Source organism: Lissotriton helveticus, chromosome 4_1 (assembly GCF_964261635.1).
Source record: "Lissotriton helveticus chromosome 4_1, aLisHel1.1, whole genome shotgun sequence".
Classification (NCBI taxonomy): domain Eukaryota; kingdom Metazoa; phylum Chordata; class Amphibia; order Caudata; family Salamandridae; genus Lissotriton; species Lissotriton helveticus.
The window spans coordinates 1,569,257,755-1,569,277,065 of NC_136063.1; the positions used below are offsets into that span (position 1 = coordinate 1,569,257,755).

Below are 19,311 nucleotides of genomic sequence, written 5' to 3' on the forward strand. Positions count from 1 at the left end.
TAGCAATCAATATAAACAAATCTCCATAGCAGGAAGTTAGTGCTCTCCAGACACAACGCATTAGACCAGCAATATTTGAAACCAACCCAGGAGGATCCAACTGCTGCACTATCAGCATTAAATATATTTTGGAAATTCACTAGTGCTCCCTGAAGCATCAGCTTGAAATTTCCTGACATTTTCCCGTCAAATACTAGTTTTCCTTTATTGGTAAATGGCATAATTCTTTCCCACACAAAGCTTTTCGTTTTCTAAAACTACACTGCTTATCTAGCAAATACACCTTTTCATGATTCCCATCTATATCATATACACCTGCACAATCCAAATATGTCAGGGATATCTTGAAATGTCCAGGTTCAGCATGATGTGCTCACGTTTAGTCTTGTATGCTTCGGTTTAGCATCACATTCTGTGTCACCCATCACATGCTAGGGATGCCCACCATATGTGAGGGAATACAGTAAATGCCAATGATGCCACACACACTCACACCAGAGTATTGCGATCAGATACATCGACACACCGCTCCACCTAGCCTCTAATTAGCTCTTTATGTAATCAACTTTCAGGCTAAAGAACAATGCTTTTTGGTGATGCACTGTGTATAATTGAAGTAAATATTAACCAATATGTCGGTGTTTATGTGCTTCAACACTTTACCTCCACGGTATTCTGTATTATTCCGCCAGTCGTTGAGATCTATTTCAGCTGTACCAGCAATAACCAGCTCCAGCTCTCGGGCATCAAAGACCGAGACAAGTCGAGAGTCCACAACCTGAAATACAGAAAGGCTCTTAGCAAATATGACGTTTCACTCCTCAGAATTCATGTAACGCCAAAATACCATGATGCAGCAACATTGCTAAGAATCTGGTTGCCAGCTCACAAGGTTATTCGATTATTTTAATCATGCATATCAGCATCAATTTAAGTTCTAATTATTTTACAGAAACGTATTTCAACTCTTATGCTAGTTCCGCGGATGTGTGTTGGAGGACTATACCACAAGAAAAGCGTCTACGGCCCTTGTAAAGGACAACCCTGTAGAGGAAACGTTGCACTGCAATTTGCGCATATTTAACTATTGCAGTTTTAGGAATCAAATAGTGGGGCTTATCTACAAGCCCTGTGTGCCACCGGAAAGTCACTTTTTTTTAACGTTCTAGTGATCCGCACTGCAGACCTATATCTATGAAGCCACGGAAAGCCAACCGGCATGGCTTTTCATGGCCTCGTACATACTGTGTAAGGCGTGACCTCACACTGCGTTGGGGAGGTGTGCCATGGGCAATGTGGCGGGTGTTCCCATGCAACACCCATGGTTTTTGACACTTTCCCAGATTCACAACTTAACGTTAATCTGGGAATGCAAATCGTGCATCACCCCAGGGGTGGCGTAATGAAAAGAAACAACTTTATTTCTCCTCGTTATTTCCTCTTTCTAGGTGTGCTCCATTCTGCAGCACACATTGACAGAGTAAAACAGCTCCACTGTTTGTTTCTGCGCATAAAAGCGTTCCTTCCTGCACAAAAATAATCATTCTACAACGCGAACACCCTTGCACCATGGTGCTATGGGACCTGCATTGGCGCAAGGCAACCATTTGTGCAGCAGTGCAGTGGAAGAGGACAGGAATTCACCGTATTTCATAGATACAGCGCATTCCTGCCTTTTTCTTTTGAAACAGGGCAGCGCAGCAAAGTGACGTGCAGTGGTGCCCTGCATCAAATTGTTGTAAATGAGGCCCAATGTATGTAGATTTGTGATTGTACTGAGTCAGCACAGTACAAAGCACATATCCTGTATATGAATTGCAAACAAGATTTTGTGATACATTGCTTACCATTAATATTTGTTAAATATGTATATCCTCGAGTGAGCACTGCATGAGACAATAGGCATCCAATTAAACAACTTGCTACTGAAAGTGATATTCAGTCAGTCAATCTTTATTTGGGTACCACAGTACCCATAAAAGCACAATATAAAATACATTACATACATACATGTTAAAATTTAGCCGGTCAAATAGTCTAAATACATTCATTATACAGATCATAAATGACTTAGTGCAAAATTTAGGGTCATCACAGTACAAAACTATTTACATTACTCTCAGTCTTCAGCCATGGATCTGCGTGCCCTTACTGCCGTTTTTAGAAAAGTACAAGTTCGAAAAATAAGGTCCTCATCATCTAGAGTTAACATAGAATCAAATGCTGCCTCTAAGCTAATTGGTCTTCTCTTAGTAAAATACTAGCATAAAAACTGTTTAAAATATTTGATATAAAATTTGCAGAAGAATATAAAATGCTTTACAGTTTGCTCACTCCTCCCATCACACGGGCACGGGATCAAGTTTAGATTAGGACTATAAACAAGTGGGAAGGAGAATGCAAAACGGATTGTGCCAGCCCTTAAACGGAACAGTAAACTTGTCTCCCAGCGGGTCATCGGTAGTAACAAATAGATGTGGAGTGGATACCTATAATGTTCAATGGCCATATAGTCGCACACAGTAGTTTTACTGACCTCTGCTGCCTCACGCTCGGTCTTATATAGGGAATACAGAGCATTCTGCATATCCTTTTTTGTGACTAAAGCAGCAAGTGAAGGGTCCCAGAAAATGCTTTCCATATTTATACTGCGCAAACTACTCAGCACTCCACCCAACCACGGGATATCTAGACCCCTAGCACAACCTAAGCAATCCTTAATGATTGACTGGGTCAGGGTGGCTGCTTCATTCTTCCATACAGCAATCCACATAAGTGCTGGGAGAGCCCTGATAAAATCAGTGATAACATTAATATTGAGCTCTTTGTGAGATATGTAATGGGAGGTTGAAATAGGGACATTCAGTATTTTTCTACAGAATCTATTTTCCTCCTGCTGTATACCAGAGCAGCTGACCGTCCCCATATCTCAGCGCCATAGGTCGCTACCGGAGTACACTGAAGTTTATAAATCCTTTGAACAGCTAATACTGCACCCATCGTCTTGGGGCGAGGGATGCTTAGAATCGAGTTATTGGCCTTTGAGAACTTTCTCCTGGCGTGAGCTAAGTGCTCACTCCAGGAGCTGTTCGCAGCAAAGGCCAAACCCAAATATACGAAGGATTTTACCGCCGTCATCATATGGCCATCTATTGCAATCGGGCGTATAGCCCGTTTGCCTGGACAACTGCTCATTAAAAAAGATTTTTTTAAATTGACTTGTAAATCTAAATTTTTCATAAAAATATTACAATCTTCGACAAGTAGTCGTAATGAATTTGATGTGCGCCCTATTAAAACTGCATCATTGGCGTAGAGCAAAGCAGGAATGGGTACCTTGTTAATATATGGAACGTCTTGGGTAGCCAGTTTCAGAGAGGCATTCAGGTCATTGATATATATAATAAAAAGCAGGGGAGCCAGAACACAATCTTGTCTGACCCCCCTGCCAATATTAATAAGTCCTGAAATCTCACCTCCCACCCCCATTCTTACTTGGGCCTTAAGATCTCTGTGCAGATAAGCCAGAAAATTGACCAGGGTTTCATCCAGACCCTTGGATAAAAGGATTGCCCACAGCTTGGACCTATTAACTAGGTCAAAAGCTGTGGACAAATCCATGAAGGCCATATAGACCGGGGATTTCTTGGCAATGGCATATTTACTAATAATTAAATTCAGGTTAAGGCATTGCTCCCTTGTTCCCACCTTACTCCTGAACCCCAGCTGACAAGGGTCCAAGATGTTAGTTTCCTCTGCCCAATCTAAAATTTTGTTATAAAGAACTCTACCTAAAATTTTAAGGGTGTTATCTATTAGGGAGATAGGTCGATAGTTACACGGTAGTGATCTATCGCCTTTTTTGAAGATCGGTACTATTACACTTCTGGCCCATGTTTCTGGAATCTTCGCCAGGGTCAAATTGTTAAAAATATTCAGAAGTAAGGGGACCAAAACACCGGTTTCCATTTAATTATGTCTATTGGCAGCCCATCAGGGCCAGGCGCTTTATTGCCTAGACTTTGGTTAATAGCTTCAATTACTTCTGAAATGCCGATGTCTATAGGATTACCAAAAATAGGGATTGGGTCAGATGGAAGTGGGGCACAGTAAATAGTTGCAAAGTGATATTCTTCATAATAATGATGTCACACATGTTGATTTGAATGTCTTTTCTCTGTGCAGGTTTGAGGCTAAGATTTTATATTCAGCTGTCTACTTCATGGAGCTATCCACAATCCATTTTGTATCTCAACAAACCTTATATGGATTATTTTCCCAAAACAAGATATCCATATCAAAGAACAGCAGAGCAGGTGGCTGCGCAGAACAATGACTGACCCATATTTGTTGCATTTGATCTGATTATGACTCCCTCTTACTGCATCTCTTGAAGCCTCCTGAATTCCAGGGCCAAGGAGGACATACAGAGAAAAGTCCTTGCAAGTATTTTCAAGTCCTACAAGACCAGATTCTAGAATGCCAAAAACATAGCACTGTCCGAAGATAAGGTCATTTTTTTCTAGGGATCCTTCACTAAGGCAATAAACCTTGTCTTCCAACAGTTTAAAGACGAGAACATACATGTTGATTAAAATGTTAGCATTGCTATAATACTTATTCTAAAAGGAGTACTTCCTTAAGTGTGCACTCTACGGCAAGCAGCACAACTTTGTGTAGCCATGTAAGTACTCTTGTGAAGTACAGTCTACCACAATGCTTGTCTCTTTCTGGAAATCATCCTGTGTCACTACAAAGTGTGTCAGTCTATGAACCTGTCTTTAAATCCTCAGCAGCATAAAATTACGGAAGTATCATGTCCTTTGATTAATTCTTCAGCATTTTCACTTCGAATCAAAGAAATGCATCTCAACAGTGAAAGAAATGACTAATGGGTCCTTATGATCTTCTCTTTTGGAGGTCCTCTACATAAAAGTGCAATTGTTGCGATTAGGAAAGCAAATGAAGTGCTCCTCAAATCAAAATTACTTAGCGTTAGCCTCTGCGGCTGCTGAATGGAGTGTCCTCAACAAGCATCTTTGATGTGTGATCCAACAAAGAGTTCAACTTGTTCACCATTTATTGCTACTTAACCTGTTTCGCCTTGTTGGCGGAAAACACCATACAGAGTGTCTCTTAAAGAAAATATTATTTTGTTTACCCCAAATATTCTTTCTTTCCAGGTTTAATTTAGAATTGCATATTAACCAGTCAATTTAGCTCCTAGCTTCCTATGTATCTCATAATTCGTTAAGCACTTAAAGAGATGCCTCCTAAATTTGTTCACTGAGGGCTACTGATGTACACATTTCACCAGAGCTCAGGAAGTCAGTGCTGCCATGCATCATAGTGTGCTGCTACAAGCTTTGCAGAGAGGAAAATGCATGGGCCGTGCTTTATACCTTATTTTGTATGCTTGAGCCGGGACCATATGTGGCTCTGAGTCTTTGAGTGTATATGTTATAATGAATCATATTTTTCCGCAATGCCTCAGGTCTCGCCTTCCTTTGGAACTCTTTCAGTTGATTGACTGAAGTAGACCAATGTCACGAAACAATTCACCTGCATTAGCAATGTTTAATCATTTCCATTTACCTATGCGTTTCTCAGTCTCCTCCATATGGGGCCTAACGTCCTCTAGCTGAAATGCTAGGCACTTCAAATACTAGAATATAGGCCCGTTCCAGAGGCGCAGCAACTAGTGTGTGGCTCCGCTGAAGTACTATGGCACCACCTGAATATGAAAGCCCATTTAGAAGACTGGATATGGTGAAAAGGATGAAGCAATGCATTTAAGAATTCCATTTTAATCAGAAGCATGTGTTCTGCATAATGAGTGATTTCCTCATCACTTTCAACAGGCTCAGTTTTAAAGGATTACAACTAGGGCTCCTAGTTTTATGCTAATTATTTTTTGGACAGTTTCATCTGCATTTATTCATAATCATTTTTGGGTAATTTCATTTTTATTGATCAGTATTTAATTTTGGATTTGTGAAAAAAGTAAAGTGGAACTAGTACATTTGCACATTTATTTAACCAATAAATGTACATTCATACTTGAACACCTGAAAGGCTTCAATGATATGGATACCCTTAAACGCTAAATGGATGCACTGTTGTGAAACGTAATTTTTTGCATCAACCTTCTACTGCTGTTTAAGTATCATTATCGTTCTCTTTTTTGACTCTTACCTGTCAATTCACACAGCTATGGCGTGACAGCCATGACTGTCAGTATTTAAAATAACTCACAAAAAACGAATTTCCATTTTTTTTTTACATGTTTAGAAATAAATACAGACTTGAAATAGATGGTTTTCTGTCTGCATTTATCTGTAAAAATGGAAAGCTCAGAGCGTTAATTACACTGAATGCATTGATATCGACAAGAATAGAAAGTTGTTATGAATCCTGGCTCACATTTAATAAAATGGTTCTTTTTTCTGCTTTTATTTATTTGACTTATTTGTATACGTAACAAGACAGTTGGTGCATTACCACCCCCCGGCTAGGGGCTACCTTCTTTTGGCTACAATCTGGAAACCACAGGTTGTTCATAAACTAAGGGACTTTGGGAGATCTGACTATTACATTGTCTTTACAAGCCCTCTCCCAAAGACTAACATTGTATAAAGACCTAGTGCTGAAGAAATTAAAGGCCTTTTCCACCTCAACATTACACTGATGTCACCCACAGATTAAATTAGGAGTTTATGCTTGCCGTTGTTGTGTCTGTCTTTAACAGCCTTGCTATTTCCTACTCTAACTAAACATTACGGTTTTATAGGGCTATATTATTGACTGGACATGGGCAATATTGTGTGTGATTAATGTGCCTTGATGTATCTGAGCTCCAAACCTTCTATCAGCTCCTGAAGTGTGCCCCAACTGCTTGGCCAACCACCAATAGAGAGTTAAGAGTTCAGAGGGAGTGAATATATATCAAATGGACCAGCGCTAGTAGCCATGGCCCTCTGATACTAGTGATAACCAGCAGTAACCACTTAGATTTCTGCCCTGTAACCTAGAGCTATCCCGGGACCCAAGAACTCAAGAAAAAGAACCACACAAGGAGAGAGGCATATTGCTCGTGTGGCTTCAAAGTAGTCGAGTCATTACCATATCAGAGCTACCTTGGTAACCTACCTTAAAGCCTGAAGAGAACACCTTTAGGTAATCTTGCTAAGTACTATTTATTATCCTTCTGCTGCGTTGCAATAAAGGCTATTTCAATTTTAGTGTTGAATATGCTAAAAGCTACATAAATAAATAAACAAGCAATCAAACAAATACATAAATAAAGCAATTCCTGAATGAAATATACTGAATAAATAACCAACAGTAACGTAAAATAAAGCTATTTCAAGATCAGATTTTACTTACTTCATAAAAGCCCCGTACAAGAGCCTCCGTTTGCTGAACTACACCTCGCTCCACTCGCCACTTCACCATTTTCTCAATGTATTCTTTTTTATTTTTCTCTGTTACCTGTATATTGGAACCACCTGATTTCAGTTCTCTTTCTGTCACCTGTGATCCAAAACACATTGTTAGTAAACAAACGTCGGTAGGAGAACCAACATTTTACAGGTCTGGGATTGAATGGGTCCACGAAGTTGTACCAGTTAAAGAACTGGGTTAAGTAAGTGAACAGGTGAATTAGCCTAAACTGTGATATCCTAGATTGAAAGCTGCATGATCATTGACATGGGGACAGTGACCATGAATTTTGGGAAAAAACAAACAAGCCCATCATTTTGCTATGCCTGTAAGTTTTATGCAACAATTATACTTTGTTGCATGATAAATACTTAGGCTTTACAAAGGCAGATACCAGTACGTAAAAGAGCACCAACATGTAAGTGTACGTAAAAGAGCCTTGTTTGGTACTCTTTTACGTTCTCGTACCTGTCTTTGTAAATTAGCCTGAAAACATTTATATTGCGAATGTAAAATGGGCTCCTTTGGTACTATTTACGTACTCCTACATGCCTTTGTAAATTGCTCCCAAACCTTCTATAATGTGAATATCATGAGAATGTTCAGGGAATATGCATATAAAATTATTACAAAAAGAAAGTTTTGTGTCCCCTTTGAACTTTTGCTAACAGAGACTTGGAAGTTTCGGGGTTGATTCACAAAAACAAGACTACATTAAAGAGTACTCCTCTAGTACTCCTTTATGCACTCATAAATGCCTTTGTGAATCGGGCCCTTAGGTCTTAACAATATTTTCCATGTTAAAAATCAACCTTAAGCACTTGATTTATAAAAAGTAATTCCGTCACAAAGGAACCTGATGTTATAGGTTTCAAAATGGACACTTAAAACACAGAGTAATAGCATAAAAAATTGCCAGATTATTACATTTACACACTCTTTTACACATCATTTTTACACTTTTAATATATGTATTTACCATTAATGATTATGTTAACAATGTTACTTACATTGCACCAAAATAAAAAGTTATTGATTTAAGCATGCACTACTTAAAAATGTAGTTGTTCAACAAATCTTTGTCACAAGTCAAGATTCCAAGCACCTCCTAGACTGAAAAAAAGATGTCCCAATCTCTAGACCTCTCAAACAAAAGTCGACATTGGTTTGCTTTTTTGGGAAGCAGAAGAAGCCAATTTTATGGCATACATGTGCAGCAAATTATGGCCAAATTATGTCGTACATATACATGGTCCAAACCCCATGTCACCATTATTTCGCAAAGTATGTCACACATGTTAAATATTTCCCACATTTTGTGGCTGTGATATAATTTGTGTGAAATACTGATGTGTTACTCTCGGTGACTTTGTCTGTAGCTTTCATAGTGTTAGTTTTTGTGCAGGTCTTCTATGTACACTATTATTGCTTTCAGCCGGTGCCAGCTTAATGTCCAAAAGGCATGGTGTAAAGTATTTTGCTTTAGGGCTCTTCTTCATGTGGAACACTGTGACATAACAACACACCCATTCCATATGCTTAGACCTATTCTTCATCAAAGGGCCCAATCTAGACCTGTTAAACTTATGATGAGTCAATAATTAGACCACATATCTCCAAGCTTATTTGCAACTGTTGTTGAATAATAGCTCCCGATGGAGAGTCTAGAAATCTTCATCTCTTCGATTGTTGATGTCTCACGAGCTCTGTGAGGTCTCATTATGCGTGTCTACAATGGCTTCCCTGAACCTGGCTGATGTTCCTGCTAATCTGCTCCTGACTGAGATTCTCAATGGCTTTCTTTGCCTTGCCGCCTCTCACCAAGGGTTGCTAGGTGGCATTCTCCTCTACTTCAGATGTTGGACCAGAGATAGCAATTTCCAATCTCCCCACTGTCCTCAGCCGAACCACCCCTCCACCAGGCCACAACACCGAGACAAAGGAGTTGAGACCTAAACATTCTTCTCTTGTGAAGGAGTAACACACCATTTCTCACCAGTTTCACACCACCATCCTAATAAACTCCAGTTACAAAGCCCCTCCACCATTTCACTAGTCGCTCTGTGCAATGTTGTATGTCGCTGTATCGAGTTTGACAGTATCAACAAAAATATAGCATCCATTACATCATCAAGATAAATATATATTTACTTTTTTTAGTTTCGCATTGAGTTAATTAGACTTACTTTTCCTCATCTTCTTGGAACCTTCTACACCAAATACCAATACCAATACCAAACACTGAGGCACTTCTGCAAGTAATGTATGTTTCCTTACATAGAACTGATGCAAGACGTTCCCATCCTGATACTATGACGTGTTTCGTATTCACAAGGCTGGAACAATATGAACACTACAATTGCTGATATTTAATTAAACCAATTGTTGATGATGTGTACTTCTCGGAAAAGGCCATCTGCAAAATACTTGTATACCTGAGTACTCCTGGAAATGTGTAAATGTCGTACATTTCCCGAGCTACACTCGAAATACTTTCACGATAATAGTCAGTAATTTGCTCAGAACTTGGGAGCACTCCTATTTAGCAAATGTTTGACCTTTTTCTTGTGAATATTTGAGAAGTAACAGTATACGTGAATGAAGGAAGTTTGTTTAATTTCTCCATGTTGTGCACAGCTTGAGTTCTGCTAAAACGTTTGATACGTTTCTGACTCCCCTGCATATAAACATGTCTTCCACATGCACAAAGGAAAACAGACCATATTCAATCCCCCTCTTTCCTCTACCTACACTTATTTGCAGATCTATACCTTTCACTGTCTATGCTTTCTTCTAACAGAAACTGGTTGCTTGTCTTATTTAGATAATCTCTTCATCCTGGGTACCACTCATTCCCGAATAAACACTGACCTGCCCGAACACTTCCTCATTGACAGTGAAAGTAAGGTCCAAGATATCCGTGATGTCGTTGTCCTTCATCCACTGTAAGCTCTGATGGAACTCCTCGTCCAAGTATTCCAAGTCACTCAAATCACATGGCCTGAAAGTGCAACAGGGGAAATAATCATCAACATTTGAGAGGATTTTAATAATTAGGGAAAGAAAACATTTCCTAAAGATAAACACATGTGACTGGTGAAAGTCCTACTGGTTGATTGCTTTTCAGTGGAAGAAAACACAGAGAAAGTGATAAGATGAGAGTACCACTTCTATGCCACACTTGGTATTGCAACTGTGGGTCCGATACTCAAAGATTTTGCAATGAGAAAGCGTGAGTTACTCTTTTAGTTCTCTTGGCTTACTTCCTAACGTATGCACAGCGTATTCACGAGTAAGACAGAAGTAATGCAAGACTGTCACAGCAGCATTTTTGTGACTTGAAGTAGTTTCTTCTCACTGTTCAGAATTTCAGCCACATTTAGTAAATCTTTGGATTAGTAAGCATATTTAGGCTCGAGAAACTTTATGATTTCCTATTATTCGACATAAGCCTGTATATTTGTTGAAGTATTTCTTAAGAGGACACATCTTATTCTGTTCTATAAGTATATTTCTAGGTAAGTAGATTGTTCCCTGAATGTGACAGAAGTAAGTCTGGGTTACCCAGTCTTCTGTAGTTCACCTTAGGCCATCGGGACATTGCAGTCATATACAAATCGTTTGGTTCTCTTTGTGTAAAACTAGACAAAACAATTTGGATATATTAGTACATTTTTCTTTCTTCTTTTCTTATATGAATATCTTTCTTCTTGTCCTGTGGATACTGTCAAGCAGAGGATGTTCCACATGGCCCCTCACTCCTATAGATAAGACCCTACGTACACATTCACATTTTGACTAGAGGAACTCAGCGTGGGCATGGCCAATACTCCAGGTCCTGCTCATGTAGAGTGCAAGTTACCTTTAAAGTCAATTTGAACATTAGAATGTGGAGCGCTCCATTGCAGACAATGGAGTACTCTGGGCTTCTACGTACCGGTAGAAGCCTTTAACGCTGGAGCAGGCCTTTAATGGCCGGTAGAGCCAGATAGGTCGGGCTCTAAGGCTATACTATGTCCTCAGCAATTGTTCACACTCAGTGTAAGGCCATGAGCAGGGAATTGGGTTGACTTTTTCATTTCTTTGATCACCATAACAGGTGATTACAGAAGACCCTTACTGAATTTATCAAAGGATCTGTTTCAAAGTGTTCTGACACATCTCGTCAAGGCCTGAAGTTTGTGAAGTGTGTAAGAGTACCACATCCAACCCTAACAGTGGGACACAAGGGCCAAAGAGGGGCACAAGTCCACCCTCATACCCTGCTGCAGGGAAAGCCCTGGGCACATGTCAAATCAGACTATTGTGTCCTTTTCCCACCATGTGAATTGAGACAGATTCTGTTGCGTAATACTTTCCACTCAGAATTTACTGTCAGTAGCACACATTATCAACTTAAACAACCTAACAACCTGGCGAACAAAAAGTACCGCTATCTTTTAAAATATCCACTGTTAAGGGGTAAGACCAAAAGGATACTATCAGATGATAAAAGCAAGAGTTTACTTACAATCGAAGCAATGCCTTGTAGAACGGTCTGGTGAAGAAAGCGTCTAGAAGATACTGATGAATGAGGGCAAGGCCAAGAATGCGACCACTAAACCTGAACCTGAAATAGAAAAATCAAAGGGCATGTAAATAAATTGTATCTTTTTTTTTTTTTTTTTTCAAAAACCTTTATTGCACCTTTGAATTTACACAGCTGTAGGCCTACAACCCATGGGGCTGGCCACCATCACCTTCTTACAAACACCATGCAGCAATATCCTACTGGGCTCCGAATGTCATATTATTAACAGTTCAATATTACTGTGCAAAGAAAAGGCACTGCACATTCACTATTCAGTCAATCAATACAGGTTTTTGGTTTTCTATTTTTCAAAAAAAACAACTAAAAAACAAGAACAGAACAAAAGGAACTTAAGGAATCACATTATGGTCATTCATTGTTAATTATCAGTCGTCTTAGCTGAGTATGGAGGAGCCCCCCCAGTGTCACCTCCATCCGAATCTACCCCTACAACCCCAACACATGATGTTGAGCGTGCTCATGTTCCCTTGGACGCTACTCCCTCGATGTCCACCCCTATCTAACTCTTAAGACCAGTCTGTAAAGCATTGGCTTATCCTGAGTCCCGTGTCTACTCTTCCCCTTGGACTCTGTGAGGTCCATTATCCCACTTCCTCTTCTTCATCTGACATGTCCTGATCGTCTTCAGGCAAGGGATCACAGATCTCTCCTCTATACACGTTCCATTTGGTCCAGATTTTGTTCCATTTCCCCGGACAGGCTCTGCTGGAGTACACCGCCCTCTCTGTCACCATAACCCTGTCCATATTGAGGCACCATTGTGACTTTGTTGGCACTTCTGTAGCTCCCCATCTCTGTGCGATGTCGCGTTTAGCTACTATCAAGCCCACCGTGACCCAGGTTTGACCATGTCTGGACACGTCAGTAGCCTCCCACACATTTAGGAGGCACCTCCGTGGATCAGGCAGCAGTGAGATCTCTAGCGTTTGTGACATTGTTCACATTATTTGTCTCCAGAATTCCTGGATACGGGGACAGTCCCATATTGTGTGAAAAAACGTGCCCTCCTCCCCGCACCCACGAAGGCAGTAAGGGTGTTGCGCTCTGTTAATACGGTGTAGCATAGTCCTAGTGTAATATACCCTGTGTAAAACTTTTTTTTTTTTTTATTATAAATTTTTATTGCAAGCAAGACAGAATATAAAGTGACATTTTTACAAGCAACCAAAAAAAAATATATAGCACATTTCAATATAAGCTTGAAATCGATCAAATTCATACATAGGTGATAAAGATCCGATTGTGTACTACACTGTTTCCCCCTGGATCCACTGTTGGACCGGTGCCCATATTTTCTGACCTTCGTGTCTTTTTTTCCGCCCTTTTGTTGCATATATAGCATGTTCCAAATTGTACATAGCTAGGAAACGAGCCCTCCAAGTAAAAAAGGATGGAGGGTCTTGGCTAATCCATTCTTGAGTAATACAAGCACGTAAGGTAGACATAGCAATAAATAACAGCTTTCTATTTTCATCTTCTATTTTTGTTGAGGATACCCCTATCAGTACTAATTCTGCCGTTAGGTTTACAGAGATTCCCATTAATACAAAAAGAAAAGATTGAATTTCAGAAAGTAGTAAAGTTAATTGTGGACAACCAAAAAAACATGTGCACTGCATTCGCAGCATCCAATGCACATCTATTACAAGATGTTCCTTTAACCGCCCCCCATTTAGAAATTTTTTCAGGGGTGTAGTAGAGATCAAAAAGAGCCATGTAGTGCTGTGTGCGGGATCTACCAGACAATAAAATGGAATTAGCCAAGATAATAGAGTCTTCAATCAATACATTATCCACACCAAGCTTCTTGTCCCATCTCTCTTTTACCAGTGATAAGTCATCTGAATAAGATGAAATCAATAAGTTATAAAAAAAGCCAATTTTTCTTTTAACATATAAACTATCAATCAGTGGGATTTTCTGAAGACCATGGCGTTCCTGTGGGGATAGTGTTTTAAGGAAGCTATGCAACTGTAAATATTTGTAATAATCTAGGGCAGTAAGATTAAATTTACGTTGAAGGTCCGAAAAAGGAATCACATCATTATTCTGCCATAAGTTGCCAATACAATTAATACCCAGATTACGCCATTTTATCATAATATGATCTCTAAAAATTGAGGGAAAAATATATTGAGATGACAACGGGGTATAACTCACAATTTTAGATATGCCCAGATGTCGCCTAATTATGTTCCAAACCCGATATGCTGCAATTATAGTCTTGAATTTGGTTTTCTTGTAGTAACTGGGTTCTACATTTTTAAGCAAACATCCACGGGCCTCAGCCCCTAAAGCAAATTCATATATCGAGGGGGTATGTGCCTCCAAGATTGGTGCTTTACAGCCTACAATTAAGGGATTAATAAATTGCAAAACAGATGCTAAATAATAGAACAAAAAATGAGGAACCCCCCAGCCTCCTCTAGCTTTCGGGAGAATCATTTTTTTATAGGCTCTGCGGTGACGTTTATAGCCCCATAAAAATCTCCCTGCCATCCTGTCAAGTTGTTTAAAGAAATCTAGAGGAAATTCTAACGGTACCGTTCTAAATAGATATAATAATCGAGGCAATATTAACATTTTTAATACATTATTCCTTCCATAAATGGATAGGTGTAAATGGTCAATGCGCTCCAATGTAGAATTAGCTTTTTTTAGAATAGGATCAAAATTAATTTTTGGAATATCGGACACTGGGGTTGTAATCTTGATTCCCAAATATGTGGCAGTAGGAACTATATTAAGATGTGGTGGTGGGTTCTGCCCTACATATAGTGTTTGCGTCTTCGAGAGATTAAGCTTGTATCCAGAGAAAGCCCCAAAACGAGAAGCGAGTTCCTCGATCTTTGGCAGTGCCTTTGAAATATCTGTTGTGAGTACAACCACATCGTCTGCATAGGCAAGTGCTCTGTAAGATGTGCCCGCAACCTCCACAGGAATTATATCTTCTGCTCGATTCAATTAACAAAGGAAAGGATCAATATATGTGGCAAAAAGGAGTGGAGATGAGGGACATCCTTGCCTAGTGCCTCGATGAATAAACAAGGGGGAGGATTTATTAGCCCCAATTTTGACGGAGGACGTTGGTGATTGATATAAAGCCCCTAGTGCCACTATCATACGCGGGCCAAACCCTTTAATTGCAAGTAAATCCCAAAGAAAGGGCCATGCCACCCTGTCGAATGCCTTCTCGGCATCCAACAGGGTGACTCCTAAAGGTGTATTTGTACCCTGTGCCCAGTCCATCAGGGCAATGACCCTGCGGACATGGTCCGTGGTGTCCCTGTTAGGGATGAACCCATGTTGAAAGCGCGACACTATAGATGAGATTATCTCTGATATACGAGAGGCTAATATTTTTTAAAAAACCTTGCTATCGGCATTAATCAAAGAGATAGGTCTATAAGATGTCGGATCAATAGAAGATTTATCTTTTTTAAGGAATGCCATAATTATAGATTCGCTCCAGGATCCTGGGGGCGCCCCGTTCTGTGCTTCCTGGTAAGTAGCTAACATATCTTGTTTCAATAGATTTCTAAACATTCTAAAAAATTCCAAGGATAAACCATCAGGGCCCATGGCTTTGCCCGAGGCTAAAGAGAGCAAAGCCATCTCAATTTCATCCCATGTGATATCGGCGTCCAATAGCCGCGCCTGTAAAGAAGTTAATTTTAAGGTGTTGTCTATATTAGTAAAACTCAGTATCTGATCTCTAGCATAGGGCATCGTATCAGATTGATACAGATTAGAATAAAATTGCCGAAATACCTCAAGGATTCTCCCGGGATCGTTAAGAATCTGGCCTTTGTCATCCTGTATCGCATCAACAGTGTTAAGGACTACCTTTTGCCTGATCTTTTTAGCTAAGATCTTACCCGTATTTTCGCCCAGTTCATATATCTCTGACCTGAATATTGCACTCTGTTGTGCCAATTTATTCGCATATATGTCATAAAGGGATGCTTTATGAATGGCTAGAGCGGCTTTAATATGTTCCGTATCGTGCGATAGGGAAATAGCCATAACTAATTTCTCCTCCCACTCCCTTACCATTTTATGATTCATTGCCATTTTAATCCGTTCAGTTTTTTGTTTCCTGATTGAGTAAGATAGTGTCTCCCCACGTACCCCGGCTTTAAAAGCGTCCCAGACATTTTGAGTAGATGCAGTTCCTCTATTAAATTCAAAATATTCAATAATCCATTTCCCCATATATTCTATATATAGAGGATCTGCTAATAATTTCCGATCAAATGACCACGATCTTATTGGTGTACCGCCGATCTCTGTTTTCAACTCAATCAGAATCGGGTTATGATCGGATATTATTCGTGGGAATATCTCAAATAAAGTATCATTAATAAGACCAGTATTTATAAAAAGATAATCTAATCGCACGAATTTCTGATGCGGGGCAGAGAAGAACGTGTACCCAGGAGTTACAGGATTTTTAACATATCCCACATCAGACAAGCCAAAATCCAATACTAAGCCTCTTAGTGCCTTATATGTCTTTTTCTTTAAGCCAAAGTAAGTTAAATCACTGCGAATATCTAATCCATTAGCCAGGTGAATATTCAGATCCCCGCAAAATATTAAGGGCGCCGGCCGGTCAACTAGTTCTAAGTTTAAATAATTCAAGATCTCCGGATCATCCAGGTTTGATGCATAAATTGAACATATTGTCCAAAGTTTATTGCCAATGCAAATCTCTAAAATTACCCATCGACCGTAGTGATCAACTTTACTGCGTTTAAGAGACCCCAATCCTCTTCTCATCAGTATAGCCACCCCTTTGGTGGTAGTACCTTGACGGGTACAGGCCATTAATTGCATGCCTAAATCTTTGAGTATCTGTCTGTCGTTCCAAGTAATATGCGTTTCTTGAAGGCACAAAAGATCTATTCTCATGTTCTGAATGATTTGTGCACATACCCCCCTTTTTTTCTTATTGTTAAGGCCACAAATATTCCAAGAACAAATTCGTATTCTCCCCATCTTTATCATTCATTGTATCCTATACATATTATCACCCAAAACCAATTAGCTAAAGCAGAACATGAGGCATAACATAATAGTACACTCATTCTCCGGAAAAAGCTAGTCCAAGCAGTTTCCAGACCCGATATAAATTGCATATCATATTTACCAGTCATCCTAATAAAACATCTACTCTGAGATACATTTTTTCTGTGTTTGCTTGCAACATTTTTTATCCTCCCCAACCTCCCCATGTCCCCCCCCCCCCCTTGACCCCAACCCAATAAGGACAAAGGGACCGAATCGTCCCTAGAGTTGATGACATGAGAAGCATCTTGTGTCTCACTGGTCACTTCCCTGCATATCAACCTCTTAAATATAGCCAACATAACAGATCTAATCTGACACAAACAGTCCAAACCATATATATGATCCGTTATTTCCATATATTTTGAAAAAGAAATTCCTTCAAATAAACACAGTTAAATAAAAATAGAAAAAAGGGGTGCGGTGCAATTATCAATAGTATGGGCCCAATCAAAAAAAAAAAAAAGAACAGATAATATGTAATCAGCTAGCTCACAGCGTGGCAAGGAGGTCTTTAGCAGATCCTTCAGAAGTTAGAAAGTGAGATCTCTCTTTATAGATCACTTTAAGTTTTGAAGGATTAAGGAGAAAAGCTTGAGCGCCCTTAGCCTGGAAAGATGGGATTAACTGGCGCCCCCCCAGTGTCACCTCCATCCGAATCTACCCCTACAACCCCAACACATGATGTTGAGCGTGCTCATATCCCCTTGGACGCTACTCCCTCGATGTCCACCCCTATCTAACTCTTAAGACCAGTCTGTAAAGCATTGGCTTATCCTGAGTCCCGTGTCTACTCTTCTCCTTGGACTCTGTGAGGTCCATTATCCCACTTCCTCTTCTTCATCTGACATGTCCTGATCGTTTTCAGGCAAGGGATCACAGATCTCTCCTCTATACACGTTCCATTTGGTCCAGATTTTGTTCCATTTCCCCGGACAGGCTCTGCTGGAGTACACCGCCCTCTCTGTCACCATAACCCTGTCCATATTGAGGCACCATTGTGACTTTGTTGGCACTTCTGTAGCTCCCCATCTCTGTGCGATGTCGCGTTTAGCTACTATCAAGCCCACCGTGACCCAGGTTTGACCATGTCTGGACACGTCAGTAGCCTCCCACACATTTAGGAGGCACCTCCGTGGATCAGGCAGCAGTGAGATCTCTAGCGTTTGTGACATTGTTCGCATTATTTGTCTCCAGAATTCCTGGATACGGGGACAGTCCCATATTGTGTGAAAAAACGTGCCCTCCTCCCCGCACCCACGAAGGCAGTAAGGGTGTTGTGCTCTGTTAATACGGTGTAGCATAGTCCTAGTGTAATATACCCTGTGTAAAACTTTTAATTGTACAAGTCTCAGTCGTGCGGAGATGCCCACTTCCCTAGGTGAAGCGATCGCCTCATTCCATTCATGGTCGTCCATCTCACAGGTGTCTCCCTCCCATTTCCCCTTCAACCGGGTCAGTGGGTCCGGTAGGTTGTGCAGTAGTTTGCGGTATATAAGGGAAGTCGCACGTTCAGTCATATATTCAGTGAGAAGCCTGTCTTCAAGCGGGGAAGAGTCCGGCAACTCAGTGTCCGGGGGTATGGCAGCCAGCAACGCATGTTGTATCTGAATGTATCTGTATAATTCCCTCTCTCCCAGGTCGTATAGTTCTCTCAATCTGTCAAAAGGTACTACACTGCCCCTTTCCCAGAGATCCCCAACTGTCGATATCCCTATAGTATCCCAGTGGGAAAAGCCTCTGCTGTTTCTCATGTTGCCCAAGGCTCGAGAGTCCCACAGTGGTGTAAGCCCCGTTATTCTCCCCTTCCAGCCCAATGTCGCTGTCGCCGTATGCCACAGCGCCGCGGTTAGTCTGGTGGGCCCCTTTAGTTTACGCATTTTATTTTGGTCGTATAATGGAGCAAAGAGACTATTTGTGCCTAGTTGTGATCTATCTGCCTGAAATGCTGGCACGTTTTGCGGAGTGTGTAACCAGTGGTTGATGGGTTTCAGTTGTGCCGCCCAATAGTATAATTTCAGATTAGGCAACGCGATTCCGCCGTCATACCAGCCCCTGTGCAGTTTGGCTTGCGCTATACGTGGCGGGAGGTTCCCCCACAGAAGATTTGATACCAATGCCGCCACTTTCTGAAAGAATCTAGGAGCCACTGGATATGGAGTGTTTTCAAGGACATACAAAAATCGGGGCAAGGACATCATTTTGTA

General features: G+C 40.5%; 1 protein-coding gene across 1 annotated transcript in view; it reads right to left on the bottom strand.

Moving 5' to 3' along the window:
- HECW1 (HECT, C2 and WW domain containing E3 ubiquitin protein ligase 1) overlaps positions 1–19,311 on the bottom strand; it is a 624,284-nt gene that overhangs the window by 15,701 nt on the left and 589,272 nt on the right. Inside the window, exons 22-25 of the mRNA XM_078688193.1 lie at positions 11,954–12,052; positions 10,315–10,444; positions 7,387–7,533; positions 664–778 (exon numbers count right to left, since the gene is read on the bottom strand). Of these exons, the coding sequence (XP_078544319.1) occupies positions 664–778; positions 7,387–7,533; positions 10,315–10,444; positions 11,954–12,052 (491 nt within the window). The remainder of the gene's footprint in view (positions 1–663; positions 779–7,386; positions 7,534–10,314; positions 10,445–11,953; positions 12,053–19,311) is intronic.